The sequence below is a fragment of the Pichia kudriavzevii genome, chromosome 3 (assembly GCF_003054445.1).
Source record: "Pichia kudriavzevii chromosome 3, complete sequence".
NCBI classification, from domain to species: domain Eukaryota; kingdom Fungi; phylum Ascomycota; class Pichiomycetes; order Pichiales; family Pichiaceae; genus Pichia; species Pichia kudriavzevii.
The window spans coordinates 868,019-883,941 of NC_042508.1; the positions used below are offsets into that span (position 1 = coordinate 868,019).

The following is a 15,923-nucleotide window of genomic DNA, read 5'->3' on the forward strand; positions in this document are numbered from 1 at the left end:
TAAACACTAGAAATATAATTTATATACATACAAAATATATTTGATACAATGATTTTATTTTCTGAGACAACAGGAAATCTTGAATAGTTTGAATTTACTATCTAACCTTTTCCTAAAAGTATTGGCAAAAACATATTATAGTCAATTGGATTCTCATCTTGGCTCTATTAACTAGCCTGCAATTACCTAAGAAAAAAAAAATAGAATTAAACGTAATCAAGAAAACCGGTAGTAGAAATAGTTCTGCCACAAGCACGTTATATCCACTTTTGAAAGAGCAAAAACAATAAGTCAAGTCAGAGCTTCTAATTTGACAGGAGCATAGCAAAATATTGAATAAATTCATTGTTTAATGTTATATTTATTCATTGTTGAATACCCAAAAGTCAATTTCAACAAACAGGCTTGATAGAAATGGTGAATCATTTTAAAAGTTACCTTGCATGAAAGACGAAAACCAAAACCCACCAGATAATTTTTTTGAAAGTTGTCACTTATAATTTTTTATTTATTCAGGTAATTCTCCTGATAAAGTCTGAGCAGCGCCAAAGACAAGCAGTTAGCTATCACGATTACATATATGTAGTTGGAGAAGCAACAATCTAGTGTAAAAAGTCAGAAAAAAGAGCAAAAGGGAATATCAGTACGGAGTTTATCCTATTATGTTACCGACATGTAAAAAGCAAATGTCGAAATTCCTTTGTCTCTGAAAACACAAGGAAAAAACACAAGAGGTATATTCTCTTATATTGTTCATGCTTGTTTTTTTCACCTATGTATCAAAAACTGACTCTTTTTTTATAATTAAACTTATCATGGAATGATCTATAGCACAGAAGAGAATTTTGAAAAGAGAGCAATAACTGAACGGCGCTATAAAATTTTTGATCTTATATATTTGGGCAGTTTAAACTGTTTCTCTGATTCTTGGTAATATTAATAGTGGTTATGGTAAAAACTGTGGGTAGAATTTATAAGAAAAAAATGTTGAAATATTGAATAAATCTCTTCATTAGCATGCAATCTATAACGAGAGGTATAAGTAATGTCGTCGGACAAGATAGAGTAATCTTGTATTTTTTTTTTTTTCGTTAAACTAAGGCTAATCTATTACATAGATTTTTTATATTTGCTCAAGGTTTGAAATGTTACATTGACCAAGAAATTTCAGAAAGATACTTATAACTAGACACAGACGATCTTACATTGACTTTCTCCACAAACAGACTGCGTTTGCCTCCTCTACTAGTACATAAAATATTTTATACAGGTAGTTTCTTCAGTTGGTATTACATTCCAGTGGTAAAAACTTAAGTAAATTATAAATGGGTATTCATTAAGGCAAATTAGAGGTTCTTATTGGGAACACAATACGAAAACAGGCAACAAATGCTACTTAGTCACTATTTTCGAGTTGATCTTGCGCCATATTTTTTGTTTCGTACAGCCTACCCTCAAAATTTACTATATAGTTGCCTGTAGTATCAACCTGATATATTGAGTGTGTCTAACCAGAATAAACTTCAATTTCCCGACCCGTACTTTTGTTGATCCTACAAAATACTACCACCTTGACTTTGGAAAAGTGAATTCGCTGTATGATATCCGACATTTTTTCTTGCGCAAATTCAAATTGCGAGAGTTGTCTTTCATGAAAATTGGACGTCGAGATTACGCATTATTGACAAAAAAAGATGATGCACGCAATTGAGGACTTCTCTTCCACCTCAATATTCACCACCGATCCTCGCTTAAATATACGTGATTAATATAAGTTGGGAAGAAGGCTAATAATCCATATCATTTGGGAGAATAGAACTAAGATAGAATTATAAAATGTCGATCCCACTCAGAGAAGGGTTTGTTGACGAAACATTAGAGAGATGCCTTGAAGATTTATTAGTTAGGTTTGTTGTGAATTGTCCAGAAGAAGACCTTTCATCAATTGAACGTGTTTTGTTTCAAATTGAAGAAGCACACTGGTTTTACCAGGACTTTTTAAGGACATTAAATCCACTTTTACCTTCAATGAAGATGAAGCAATTTACAAATACATTGATTGCACAGTGCCCGCTAATATGGAAATGGGGTGATCCATCAGAAGCGCTTGCTCAGTTTGGAAAATACAAGTCGACTATTCCTGTAAGAGGATGTGCACTTTTAACTCCAGCAATGGATAAAATTCTACTAGTCAAGGGTATTGAAAGTTCTTCGTGGGGATTCCCGAGAGGTAAAATATCCAAAGACGAGTCTGACGTAGATTGTGCTCTCAGAGAATTAGAAGAAGAAACAGGATTCGATGCAACCGATTTGATCGATGAGGATGCTTTTGTTGAGAGAACGATCAAAGGAAAAAATTACAAGATTTATATTGTTAAGAATGTCCCCGAAGATACCGTCTTTTCACCGAAAGTTAGATGTGAAATCGTTGACATTCAATGGAAAGAGATCAAACAGTTAAGTAAAGCAGTCAAAACTTCAGGGAACTACTACCTTGTAGGATCTATGCTAAAGTCCATTATCTCATATATCAAGAGGATCAAGAATAACGATAGTGAACAGGAATTGAAGAGGCTAGCAACGATTCAATTGAAGAAGATCTTAGGCATAAATGAGTTTTCGACAGACAAGGAGGAATATGAGACTGCCGATCCGGGTAGAGCTTTGCTTTCTGCTCTTCAATCTTCAGCCAAGGGTGCTCAGGTTCCTACCGAGTTAGAAAAGCAAATAGTTACACAAAACCAAACAATGTTACAGCAGTACCCACAGCAATTCCAACAACCACAACAACTGCAACAACAATTGCCAGTTCACCCAAATCTGCAAGGTCTTTCCAGTCATCCATTCATGTCACCCAATTTGTTATCACTACAACAGAATAGGATGATACCTGCACATTCGCATAATCCATTTGCATTGCAGATGTTTAATCCATATATGGCTCCATTTGGAGTCCCTCCACATATGATGTTTAATAATCCACCAGTTCCCCCAATTATGGGCGCCGGTGTTAGCTCCCAAAGTATGCAACTTGCACCATCTGCTTCAACATTTTCCAAACCTCAATTTTCTTTAGCAAACAAGAGGCAATCGACGGAGAACAGCAAAGAACTTTTAAGCATTTTGAAATCGAAACCCAAGCAAGAGCAAAAGAAATCGAATAGTATTGAATTGCTGAATATATTGAAAAAAGAGCCAGTTAATCAGCAGTCCTCTCCATCTTCAGCGCCATCCTCAGCACCTGTACCAATACGAATTTTAAAGCGTGAAAAACCTCCAACCAAAGAAGAATCCAAGCTAGACTCGTTTTCTGCAACTGAAGAGAAGGAACGCAGTAATTCAAGAAATGTCCAGGAACCACTTGATATCACGGAGCCTGCAAATAAAGAAACTTCACGTGATATCAGTAAACCACTTTCTAGTGGAAAACCCATTGTATTATTAAGGAAAAATAGTAATATTTCTGCCTTTTCAACAACTGGTACATCCAAACCAGAAACTAAGATAGAACCACTTAGGGAGGCACCATCATCCATAGGAGCTGGTGGGGTCGCTCAGAAAACAAAACAAAAGCCACAAAAATCTTTAGATAATCTGAGTTTGCTCAACATGCCAAATCCGGACAATATTAAGGATCCATCAGCTGAATTGTTAAATATACTAAAGAATAGTCCAGCTACAGGGAACGCAACCCCCGCCAATTCTACACCAGGATCAAGATCTGCATCCGTAAATGCGTCCAGTGATCCTTCTAGAAATTTATTGGATTTGCTAAAAAGTAAACCAACCACCCCTTTGCCATTACGTACCTCACGATCACCCGAATTGGGCAGTTCTAAAGATTTACTGGATGTTCTTAAGGGAAAACCAAATAACTCGAATGATCAAGTTTCGTCTCAAAATCTATCAAACATGTCACATGCCCAATCAGGAACACCAGTAGCGGCAAGTCCAGATAGTGACCCATCAAAGAATTTACTGGATAAGCTAAGGAGCACTCCTAGAACCCCGGTAGTAACAGATACCGATCCTTCAAAAGATTTATTGAACATGTTAAAGAGTAAGCCTACAACACACAATTCCCCTGTTCCTAGTCAGTCTGCAGATTTATTAAGCACAAAAGCGGCTAAAACCGCAGCACCAAATACGCCATTTGTTGATCCTTCGAAAGATTTGCTTAGCCTACTAAAGGATGAAAAAGTACCTCCAGTATCATCTGTCATGGATACATCTGACAAGCTATTAAGCATGTTAAAAAGCAAAAATGATACTGATGAAACTCCAGCTAATAAAGAGGCAGATTCGACTGCTGCTATTTTGGAAGCACATAATCAAGCAAGGACTACTCCGATTGCGGTTTCACAGGACGAATTGGTCGACTTACTGAAGAATGCCAAGAAATCTACTGAATATAACACTACTCCAAACCATACGACAACATCAGCAACAACACCATCGTCTAAACAATCTGCATGTCTGTTATCTGTTCTCAAAGGACCATCTTCACAGAATGTGTCAGATGTCACTTTCAACGACGATAGTGACAGTGATGACGAAGAGGATGAATTTCAGGATTTTGAGGATTTTGATGATGTTGACGATATTGAAGGTGAATATATACTAAATGGAGGATTGTATGCTGATGATTAGGCCATATTTATTATAAATGTATAAAAGGTAGACGCTATATATTTTGTCGGTTAGTATTGGCAATTCTTGAGTTGATGCGGCTATCCATTGCCAATCTATCAGGAACATGCAACTCTATGACTTCTTCTAGTATTCGTTTTATTTTTTCCAACTGTTTAATACCATACGTTACATTTTCAACATCATTAATAGTACCGACATTAACATAAGCCTTGACTAAGTAGGATCCTGAGTCATCTAATAACTTCAATTTGACCCTTTCATCTTCGACTTCTTCGATTGATTGGGAATCTATGATAAATAATCTTAAAACCTCTATAATCACGTCACCATAGAAAAATCTACGGCCATGACTCCAAAATTCAGTTTCGTGCATGTATCCTAGTTCATCCAAATACCCAATTATATCATCTGTTTCGTAGATAGTTGTTTCGTAGAGGTTTTGAATAAGAACAGGCTGGTTCCCACCTGCAGGAATATCAGATAGTTGTAATGTCCAAATAGAGTCATTCAAGAATTCTTTCTTTTGTTTCGTGATCGAGTCACCCTTGATATCATCTCTTGCACTGATGTCTAACGGGTACCCCGACTCCCAAATTCTGTTCATCCTTATACGATAACTCTCAATCTGGGTTACCTTTCCGGGTACGATCTCAGGCGTGAAAGGATACCTAGGCTTCAATATAACTGTATGTTGATTCATTTCTGAGTGGATGTTACCTGTTAAAGTAGACAGCGTCAGAATCAATCGCCTGATTTTTGACTCCGAAATCTGACCAAGTAACGAAAGTTGCTGCACCATATTCTATTAAGTATTTATCCGATGTAGACATATGATTTTCTTAATTACGTAGCTTTGGCCAAACAACTTCACCTATCCATTATAGATTCAATTCATGTTCCAAAAATACCAGAACTCCGTGCACCATATAGCTCCAAAAATATTATAGAAGTATTTTTTTTTCACTCCCTCAATAGCGTGGAAAAATTTTCGTGTTGAGGAATGATGAAAAATAATGCGATTGAATGTACCACAATACCCAATATAATTGAAGATATACAGTTTGAGTTTTTAGAAGTAACCATGTCTGTTGAGTTTGATCCATCTACAGTTGATATTTCGCAGTTAGACTTTTCTGATTTAGAGGAAAAATACTCGGTCAAACAAGAGAATAACCTCATCGATTGCTGTGTACTATGTGACGGTGCACCAATTGCACCAGAGAGTAAGGCACCGGTTTTGAAGAAGGTCTTGACGAAACTCTTCTCACAATCAGGCAAAGTTGAAGACATGTATCTTCCAGTCGAGGACGGAAAAACCAAAGGTTACCTAATTATCAGATTTTCCAATCCGATCGAAGCACTAAAGGCCATCAAGTCACTTAACGGTAAGAAATTGGATGTTAAACATAGATTGTTAGTCAATAAATTGAGTGATATTGAAGAATATGTTTTAAGTGGCAAGGTCAATGATGAATTCAATGCACCGGAATTTCCGCCATTCAAAGAAACAGGACATTTGAATCAATGGTTAGTCGATCCAAAAGGTCGTGACCAGTTTTTGATTAACTATAACCAATCTGTTGGCATCTATTGGTATAGAAAGAACTTGGAGAACGAGGCAGTTATTGAGCCACGTGAACAGTGGACATCTACATATATGAAGTGGTCTCCAAAGGGTAAATATTTATTTTCGATGTTCCCGCAAGGTGTTCAATCATGGGGTGGCGAAGGCTTCCAGAGAATCAACAGACATTTACATCCTGGTGTTAGATTGATCGACTTTTCACCAAATGAGAAGTTTTTAGTCACCCTATCACCTGAACCAATTATGGATCCGATGGAACTTAGAGAAGAATTACGTAAGGACTATCCATTCAAGAGTGAAGATATCGGAAAGAAGTTGGTTATTTGGGATATTGCTATTGGATTACCAGTGAAGACGTTTGCATTACCACCTAATTTAGAAAATGCAACGAGAATGCCATGGCCATTAATCAAGTGGTCTTATGATGATAAATACTGTGCCAGAATGGGCCCTGATGCGCTTGCAATCTATGAGACTGAGAAGGATTTCCAGTTATTAGGCAAGAACACCGTTAGGATCGAGGGTATTCAAGATTTCTCATTTGCGCCTGCTGGTATCAAACTATCCAGTTCCAAAAAGAGTGATCCTTTAGATGTTGTTCTGACATATTGGACACCGGAGACCGAGAATCAATCTGCTAAGGTATCAGTTATGTCGATTCCAAATAAGTCTGTCTTGAGAACAATTCCACTAGTCCAAGTCAAAGATATCAAGCTAGACTGGAACGAATCTGGAAAGTACCTATGTTGTAATGTCACAAGACACAAGAAATCCAAAAAGACATTTTTCAGTAACATGCACATTTTCCAATTGTCAGAGAAGGACATACCGGTTGATAAGATTGAATTACAGGACTTGGTTTTGAACTTCAAATGGGAGCCTAATTCCAACAAGTTCATTACTATTTCAAGGATCGATAAAGGTGAGTTGTCCAATTCGAATGTTGCCACAGAATCTAACACGATAACATTTTTCGATGTTGAAGAGGTTAAAGTCGGCACTACCTCCTTGAAGAAATGGGTCAAGTTGACCTCCTTGGAGAACAACACATGTACAGACATCAGTTGGTCACCAAAGGGTAGGTTTGTTATATTGACGAGTTTCAATACACAGAACCCAGAGTTGAAGTTCTACGATGTTGAGTTCGATGATGACAAACCAAAAGATCAGAATCCAAAGGTGCAATCGAACTTGAAGTTGTTATCGACACAAACCTTCAGTGGATTGACCGATCTACAGTGGGAGAAATCTGGTAGATTTGTTACTGCAGTTTCATCATCCTGGAAGACAAAGATCAACAATGGTTATAGCATCTACGATGTGGCCGGCCACTTGTTGAAGGAGGAGCATATCAACGGATTCAAGGAGTTTTTATGGCGTCCAAGACCAGAATCGTTGTTGACTTCCAACGATAAGAAGAGAGTCAGAAAGAACTTGAAGGAATATGCTGCACAATTCGAGGAGGCCGACACCATGGACACCAATGCCGCATTACGTGAGATCATCTTGAGAAGAAGACAATTATTACAAGAGTGGAACGAGTACAGAAACCAAGTCCGTTCCAAGTTGCAACTCAAGGACGTTTCGGAGAATGTCGAGGTTGAAACCATTGAAACAGTCAAGGAGATCATCGTCGAGGAGAAGGAGGAGGTTATTGAGGATTGAATCCCTTCACTCTCTCTCCCTTACTCCAAACGAAGCACCATAATATATGGGAATTTCTATTAATATATAATCATTCCATCCTTGTTTTTAGATGTTTTCTGTTGTATATCTTATACGAATAAATTTTTGTATGTATCAACGAGGGCCTCCACCAATGTGTATTTGTGCCTGCAATGAGGCAGGGGGACCACTAGCACACTCAAACCCTGTTTGCCGCCTTGGTCTTCAACTGCAGGCCATGCCACTTTGCAATTTCTTCCTTCAGAATCTCATTGACGAGACGATGCTGCTTGATCATGGGTAAGCCGTTGAACTTTTCACTGACAATTTGTATAGCGTACATGGATCCACATCCACCAGAAACATCACGCACTTCAAGGGTGGTTGGAGAGAGGGTCGCCTTAAGCTTGTTGTAGATGTGTTTCTCTGCATCGTCCAGGTGTGCCGTGGAGTATCTTCTAATGAGTGGGATCGACGAGCGGTATATTTGGTTGAACATTGGGTTGATGTAGAGTCGACTAGGATGAAGAGTGTGTCAATTCATCGATTATTAAGGTGTAACAAGTGCAGAGTGGGAGAGATGTAATGAAATACGGAGAAAAAAAAGGCGTCCGCGATGAAAAATCAATCAAAGTTATTAAAATAAAGTAGTATATTGAATATAAACGAGTCAAATTATAAAGGGGCCAACCTAGTGTACCTTAAGAAGCATATGCGCAAACAAGCACACACCAGGAGACGTAGTTTTAATTGTTTTGTTAACCATTTGTTATTCATTTGTTATTGTACGGAGTCTTTTTTTTTTTCAACATATTATTTAATTTGGTGTTTTTTTTTTTCTTTTCATTTTTTTTTTGGAACTTTATTCAATTATTTTATGGGTATGTCAAGTTTGTAAAAAATTGAGATAAAAATAGAACTAGATAAAGGAAAGACAAACGATTGAAGAAAACATCATTAGAGGGAAATAAAAGAGAGAAGGAATAAGAAATTTAAAAATGGATTTCAATCTCTTCTCAAATTTTCTAACTTCTATTTAATGTAATTAGTAAATACCCCAATATTGTTCACAGTTTTTAGAACCTGGTTGTTTCCATAAATCATCAAAAGCAGTAAAGACAATAGTATCATCACCACAAGTGGTTTGAATGGATTTGATTGCAGCAGCTTGAACGTCCTTTGATGCAACAGCAACACCGTTATTATCACCAGCATGAGGCCAGCCAGATTCGGTACATAAGACATCCTTACCACCACAAGCAGACCAAACTCTTTGCATTTGTAATAATAACCAAGGACCAGCATCTGCACCAACAATAGAACCATCCCAATAAGCATGAGCATTGAATGCAATATAGTCTGAATATTGACATAATTCAGGATTATTAATAATTGCAACATGAGTATCAACAGATACAACAGCACCATTATAACCATGAGATTTTAAAATTGATCTACCTTGAGAGACATAAGAGCCAATTTGAGAAGGTGTTGCAGAACCATCATTAACCAATTCATTACCAATTGAAACAGTATGAACGTCATCCCAAGAACCATAAGAATTGATAGCATTAGCAATTTGTTCTAAACCTTCTTCTAATTGATCAACAAAGAAAATACCAAGGAATAATTTTTGACCATCTTTCTTTGCTTGTAAAACATTTTCAACTTGATTACAATCAACACCATATAACCTAATTAAAGAATAATCAGCCAATTTCTCCAAATCGGATTTAACCGACTCTAAATCTTTACAAGTACCATCTGAATTGTAAGGAGAATAGGTGAGACCTTTAGAACCTGCAGAAAATGCACCAGAGGTGTCATCATTAGAAGAGGAGGAGGAAGAAGTTGAAGCTGGAGCAGCAGAGGTTGAAGAAGAGGTTGTTTCTTCAGAAGAAGTTGCAGCAGCAGCAGCAGCTTGAGTTTCAAAATTTTTGACAGGAGTTGAAGTTGAAGCAGTTGCAGTATTATTATCATCTGAATCTTGCAAGACTGTAACTTGATAAGCATAAGCTGTTTGAGTACCTTCAGTTGGTTGGGAATCAATGGTTGTTTGAGTAGCAGCTGGAGCTTGATCAAAGTTAGTGTTTGCACCACCAACAGTAACCATAACGGTTTCAGTAACGTGAACAACATCTCTCTTGTGGGCATGATGTAAATGAGCGACTGGAGATGCCGAAACAGAGAGCGCTAAAGCGAGAGATTGCAAGACTGAAGTGAGTAACATCTTGTTTTATAATAATTAATATTTAGTTGGTTTTTTTTTTTGGTTTTCGGATTCGTCTTAATGGATTAACACCGGCTTTGGAAAATTAAAGAGTGACTAAAGTGGGTTTGTTTGTTTGTTTGAGTGTGACTAATCTAAAGAATGAAAGAATAACAAAAGAGAAGAGAAGGAAAGAAACAAACTAAACACAGAAAACAAAAAGCTGAGCAAAAACTACAACAACAGAGAAAATGGGAAAACAGCCAAAAGATTCGAAAAAAGGGAAAACTGCGAAACTACGAAAAATCCAAAAAGAAAAAAAAAGAGAAAAAAAAAAACTCGCAAAAGGGAAATTTCAACAATAAAATAAATAAACAATAAAATAAATAAACAATAAAATAAATAAACAATAAAATAAGTAAACAGGTAAACAAACAACCGAGCAAGTAAAGTTTGGCTAAGAAAAAAAAAAGTGCACACGGTGGCCAACTTATAAATGAGTCCATTGAGTTTTGTCGTTTAAGCAACTTGTCTTTGTCTTGTAGCGCGAGTCCCGTGTTTTCCGTGTTTTCCGGGATTCCCGGGTTTCTATTGTGTTTCCTTCACTTGCGCATCACCAGATCTTCATTGTTTACATTGTCAGAGAATAGGGCTAACAAAGACAAACCACTCGCGCCTGCCTAAAACGGCAACTGCAGCCGGCCATTGTTTACCTTCTAGGGGGGCAAAACAAAGACAACACAATTCCCAATGGGGTAATCAATAAAAGGGCAACAATAAATATTTTGTTTTTCTTCCCCCCCTTCCCCAAAGAGGAAGACGACAATACCCCCATCAATTTCCATATTCGGTTATACCGTTATAGGCAAGTGTTGACAAAATTATATACTCTCTCTTGTAACTCTTCACCGCCAACAATAGGAATAAGCGTCGCGCCGGCGCAACACGCGTTTTGTTGCGCCGCGACGGCCGCGGCGTTGCAAGGGTTACTAAGGAGGAATTTGACATTATTGTTATCCTCTAAACAGACGAGGTACACCTGTTCACAAACGCGACACCCTTGGAAAATCTCAACTTTAACAGCACGAAGAATTACCCCCCAGGGGACAAATTTAACCCCCCCGTTAGGGTGTCTACGAGATGTCATTAAAGAAACTCCCACTCCGCGCACAACCAGCACCCCGTCCCCGCCGCCACGCGCGGTAGCACCGCCGCCCACACGTGCTACCGTGCGGAAAACGACCGCTAGAGAGTAGAGAAGCGTACCAATACCAATAACAGTAAGAATGGTATTTGTGTCGATAGTAGTAGTAGTATTGGTAATAATAATAGTAGTAGTATTAGTAGTATTATTAGTAGTAGTATTAGTGGTATTCGTACCATTTGGTAAATTTATACCTACTATTTGCTCGATCCACACTCCAATGACTCGTTTAATCGACGCTTTGTCCAAATAGACAACGCAAACAGCACTGACAACAATAGCAACAACTATCCCAACAACGTCTTCTCTGACTCTCCTATTGTCGTCTTGATAATACGCCCATCGTCCATCTGCATCCACTTTCTCTTGCATGCTTTACCCCAAACATCACTCACACAGACCTTCTTGTCATTACCTTGGCCATTCTACATCGGTATTTACACTTCCCCCTTCACGTGCACGCTGCAGGCAGACTGTAAAAACTCGTCCAGTCTCTCGCTTGCACTACAGCCTACTCGCACACCGTCCGTGCTACCAGGGTGCTGCGGTAGCACGCCTTTCCATGCTATCGTTACTTCACCCTCTCTTGTTGGTAATTATAAATTATACCATACTTTGCTATATTATACAATACAAAATGATTCACTTCTCCAAGACACCAACAACTTCTTCGTTCTTTCGAAACTCAGCCAAAACGGCCTTCCGGCTCCTCTTCTTTGGTATAACAACACCCCCTCCTCCTCCAGCTCGATCCTCAGCTATTGCTCTCTCCCTAGCCTCTCCCATCTTCAGTATCTCCTGCTCATGCTTCTCCTTGAGCTCCTCAAATTCCCGCTTGTACTCGCTAAGATCCTTGAACTTAACTCCACTCTTACCACTGTACTCATCCACATCAACAGGTGCCTTTCTTAATAACGCAAACTCCACCAAATGAGGACGCTGCTTCTCCTCTAAAAGGAATCGGGCCTTCACCTGCTTACGTGTACGATGCGGGAAAAGCTGCGCAATTAGCCCAAAATCAGTCCCCCAAAGGGAAACCCCCCTTAACAACTCAGCAACCTCCTGCGCAGTCCACTTCATAGTGGTGCGTCGCTTAGTGTAACTACTAGAAGTGACAATGTTCTCAAAAGGATTCTCCTCAACACGCTCCATCTCAACTTTGGTGTCCTCGTGTCGATCAACAACTGTACTCTCATGACTATACGTAACCTTGCCACCTTCCATAGTAAGAACTGGCACATTGTGTCGCCTCGTATCTTCATTCTCTTTATCCATCAGCTCCTTCACCTTGGCCCGCCGCTCACTCTCGTTGATCTCCATAACCTGTAAATTGTAGTTCTCACTCAATTTAACAACCTCCTCCTCACTCATTCGTAACTGACGGGCCTTCTCCCGGATCTTCCTCCTCTCGACCCTGGTCTTCATCATCTTCGCCTCAGCTTCTAGTGCCCGCTCGTAGTTATCACTCGTCTCCCCAATAGGCAAAAACGGCTTACATAGCTCACCCATTAGTATTTTTCTCTCGTTGATCTTCAAATTCTTACTCAGCTTTCCCTCAGCCTTCACTCGGATGTCTCTCAACTCACGGGCACTCTCCACTGAATGTGAAAACTTGTATTTGATCGGAAGGTTCTCCACTGCAATGTAGTTCCTCAATTCCTCAACATCAACAGCCTCGTATTTCTTCGTCTCATTGTTGTATATCAGCTTCTTACCAAGCTTCTCATCCTCATCCGTAATCTCCAACTTACCCACTTCTTCTTCCCTGTCCTTTTTTACTTCTTGTGCTCTCTCCGTTGCTCCTTCTGCATCTTCATCCATACCGTCCATACCATGTTCCCTCACATCACCGACTAATTGTTTATCCATAAAGCTTTCCTTCTTTCCAAAGAGTTTCTCAGTGACACCATTCCAATCTCCTCCCCTCTCCTGCCGTACACTCACCCTTCTCTTCTTGCTCTTGAACACCGGAATACTGACACTGACACTCGATTCATTCCTTATATTCTCACCAACAACACTACCTCTACGGCCATTTTCTCCAACTAAAATCCCTACAGCACCAACAGTACCAACACTACTTCTTCTGGATATATTCACACTGCCCCTTCTACTAACTGGTATCATGGGTATGACTTGGCTCCCCCTCCTGGACCCGTTCTCAAGGCCCGAAACAGTAGTAGCGCTTGGTCGGCGTGTGTTATTGACTCCAGGAATCGGACTCGGTTGTGATAAAGAGTTCAATCTCGTTCGGTGTGGTTTTGGTTGCGTGAAGTTCAACCCAGAAGACGTGGCACTTGGCTTCCTCTCTTCACCACAAACATTGATTGATGTCTTGCGTGCCACTTGATTTAATGCCGGAGCCACCTTACTACCACTACTACCAGCATCAATACTATTGCAATCTTCCTTGAGTTCATCAACATCACTGAGCGGTTCCTCATTCTCCTCCTCGTTCTCCTCCTCGGGAACAATAGGTATACTATGCTGCGTCGATAATGGTGTCGGCAGCGGCTTGCTGTTGACACTCGCATCTTGCGCCTCCTGTGTGTTCAACGGAGTCTGTGATTCTAGTAAGTTCTCAACTTCAGTAGCTTGCGTTGACGTTTGTGTAGACACCGGCGTGGCTATAGGCGTTAATACTGGTCGTGTCACAGATACTGGGGCCGAAGGTGTGGCCGTGGCTGCACGGCGGCCCCTTCCAGCCATTTTGGGAATAAACCTCTTACCCGACTTATTGATAGACGACATTCGGTGTCTGTATGTAATCACACAAGTGTTCGAAAAGCAAAAAACAAACACAAGACGTGACAGTTTGACGAAAAACAACTACATCTCCTTCCCTCTGGTTAAGTATACTCCAATTTCCATCATCATCAGAACCAGTGGTAATTTTTTTTTGTGCCCCGAGGAAAACGCGTGAAGAAGTTCGTTTACCCGCGTCATGTTCATCTTGCATACTAGTATGACTAAAATTTACTCTGCTTGGAGTTCAGGTCTGCGTAGGAGTCCAGAGAAGATATAGAAAATTTTGAGAGGAGTTACTTTTGAATTGGTACATTCATCTGAACCACTTATTTTATAAAACGTAAAAGCCGAGATGAAAAGTAAATCATAATTCTCAGAAGTCATACAGATAATGTTGTGACTCAAAGATGAGCACGAGACCTTGTAATTTGCTTCATAGGTAAACTATGACTCCAGGTTTTGATTGTTTTAGTTTTGCAGAGAATATATACTCGTCTTTTGTTTCTATGACAGAGTTCCCTAGCAGTATTTGAAAAAGTAGGTCTTTTTTCAGAGTCTATCGATAACAGACATTGTGTACAGGAAATGATTAAAATGTGAAGTGGCAAACAAAAATAGAAGAAAAATGTTGAAAATGGGTTACAGAAAACAATCAAAGGTCGAAATACAGCTGTCATTTTTACTAGAAGATCGAGACTTCTTTTGAGTTTGTTGGTCAACTCAAGCAGAAACAACATTGGTGTCGTTTCTTCCGAGATGATCATGTCATGATTCTTCAAATGCCGAATGTTGACTTCAGAACGCTTCACATGTTCAACTGTACTAATTGTGGTCAGATGACTCTATTATATATGATGGCGTCTTGCCTTTCGAAGTTTAGTTGGTGTCGGGAAAGCCACGAATTGTGTTTGAGAGAAAAACCCAAAGGTATGGAACGGGATGCATGAGTCGAAACAATAACAGACGAATATTGCTATTCCTTACCACATAAAGCCCACCAAAAGATACACGTGGGTTTTATAGAAACCGCTTGTAAACACATGGTTGTTTGAACAAAGTGAAATCCAAACTAACGGTTGGTTGGAATGTTTAATTCCCAGTTAGTCAGAAGACACTGTCTATAAAGATTTAAAAATTTGATAACAACAGTTTCCTCAATCTAAGTTACACAAGAGAACACCGGACGTTTGTAAAAGTGGCCAAAAAACAACTCTGTTGTTGGATTCCCGGTTATTGGTCATTTTGCTATTAATGTTCAGGGTGTATGGGCATCTATATCTAATCACTTTCTGTAACACCGTTTCTTGATTTCTAAAAAAAGAACACTTCTGGTAAACCGTTTCTTATCAAACTATACAAAACACTACATTATTTGCTGTATCCTAATTGAAGCGGAGAAATATTTAAGAAAGCGTACCAAATTTCATGGGAGCTACAACTACCAATGGTTATTCTACAACTTTCTATATTCAAGAGCGACATTGCTACTAAAGAATAGATAACTGACATTTGCTAATTGGAGGATATTAATGGTACTTAAGAATAGTTGAATAGATATATGCCAGCTTTGGTTCATTGAAATTTGTTGCTGTTACCCAGGCTTGAAACTTAGTGTTTAGTTTCTTTCTTATTAATGCTCGCATCAAAGCTGTACAAGAATATGTTTTGTGACACCATATGAATTTCAAGCTATTTGATTGCTACCAACAATTGTAGCTTTGTTTTTCTTCAAGGAGAGGTTGGCCTGTTATATGTTTCTCATGATCCCTACAATGTGATAATAATCCCCTGATGTATGTCGAGGAGCTAACATATGTAGGGAGGTTCTTCAACTGAGAGTTGTGTATAAAAGGAAACTA

General features: G+C 39.0%; 7 protein-coding genes across 7 annotated transcripts; 2 read left to right on the forward strand and 5 right to left on the reverse strand.

Annotated features, from left to right (window-relative positions):
- Positions 1–1,836: 1,836 nt before the first annotated feature.
- On the forward strand, positions 1,837–4,650 carry C5L36_0C04010 (uncharacterized protein; the record flags this gene model as incomplete). Its single annotated transcript, XM_029466082.1, has 1 exon — positions 1,837–4,650. One exon carries the CDS (start codon positions 1,837–1,839, stop codon positions 4,648–4,650), a length of 2,814 nt encoding a protein of 937 aa, XP_029321942.1.
- Positions 4,651–4,684: 34 nt separating this feature from the next.
- Positions 4,685–5,452, reverse strand: C5L36_0C04020 (uncharacterized protein; the record flags this gene model as incomplete). The annotated part of the gene is made up of 1 exon (XM_029466083.1): positions 4,685–5,452. The coding sequence occupies one exon, from the start codon at positions 5,450–5,452 to the stop codon at positions 4,685–4,687; it is 768 nt and encodes a 255-aa protein (XP_029321943.1).
- Positions 5,453–5,653: 201 nt separating this feature from the next.
- On the forward strand, positions 5,654–7,903 carry C5L36_0C04030 (uncharacterized protein; the record flags this gene model as incomplete). Its single annotated transcript, XM_029466084.1, has 1 exon — positions 5,654–7,903. One exon carries the CDS (start codon positions 5,654–5,656, stop codon positions 7,901–7,903), a length of 2,250 nt encoding a protein of 749 aa, XP_029321944.1.
- Positions 7,904–8,102: 199 nt separating this feature from the next.
- Positions 8,103–8,402, reverse strand: C5L36_0C04040 (uncharacterized protein; the record flags this gene model as incomplete). Its single annotated transcript, XM_029466085.1, has 1 exon — positions 8,103–8,402. The coding sequence occupies one exon, from the start codon at positions 8,400–8,402 to the stop codon at positions 8,103–8,105; it is 300 nt and encodes a 99-aa protein (XP_029321945.1).
- A 546-nt stretch (positions 8,403–8,948) lies between these two features.
- On the reverse strand, positions 8,949–10,133 carry C5L36_0C04050 (uncharacterized protein; the record flags this gene model as incomplete). Its single annotated transcript, XM_029466086.1, has 1 exon — positions 8,949–10,133. One exon carries the CDS (start codon positions 10,131–10,133, stop codon positions 8,949–8,951), a length of 1,185 nt encoding a protein of 394 aa, XP_029321946.1.
- Positions 10,134–10,971: 838 nt separating this feature from the next.
- C5L36_0C04060 (uncharacterized protein) lies at positions 10,972–11,688 on the reverse strand (the record flags this gene model as incomplete). Its single annotated transcript, XM_029466087.1, has 1 exon — positions 10,972–11,688. The coding sequence occupies one exon, from the start codon at positions 11,686–11,688 to the stop codon at positions 10,972–10,974; it is 717 nt and encodes a 238-aa protein (XP_029321947.1).
- Positions 11,689–11,958: 270 nt separating this feature from the next.
- C5L36_0C04070 (uncharacterized protein) lies at positions 11,959–14,067 on the reverse strand (the record flags this gene model as incomplete). The annotated part of the gene is made up of 1 exon (XM_029466088.1): positions 11,959–14,067. One exon carries the CDS (start codon positions 14,065–14,067, stop codon positions 11,959–11,961), a length of 2,109 nt encoding a protein of 702 aa, XP_029321948.1.
- Positions 14,068–15,923: the final 1,856 nt, after the last annotated feature.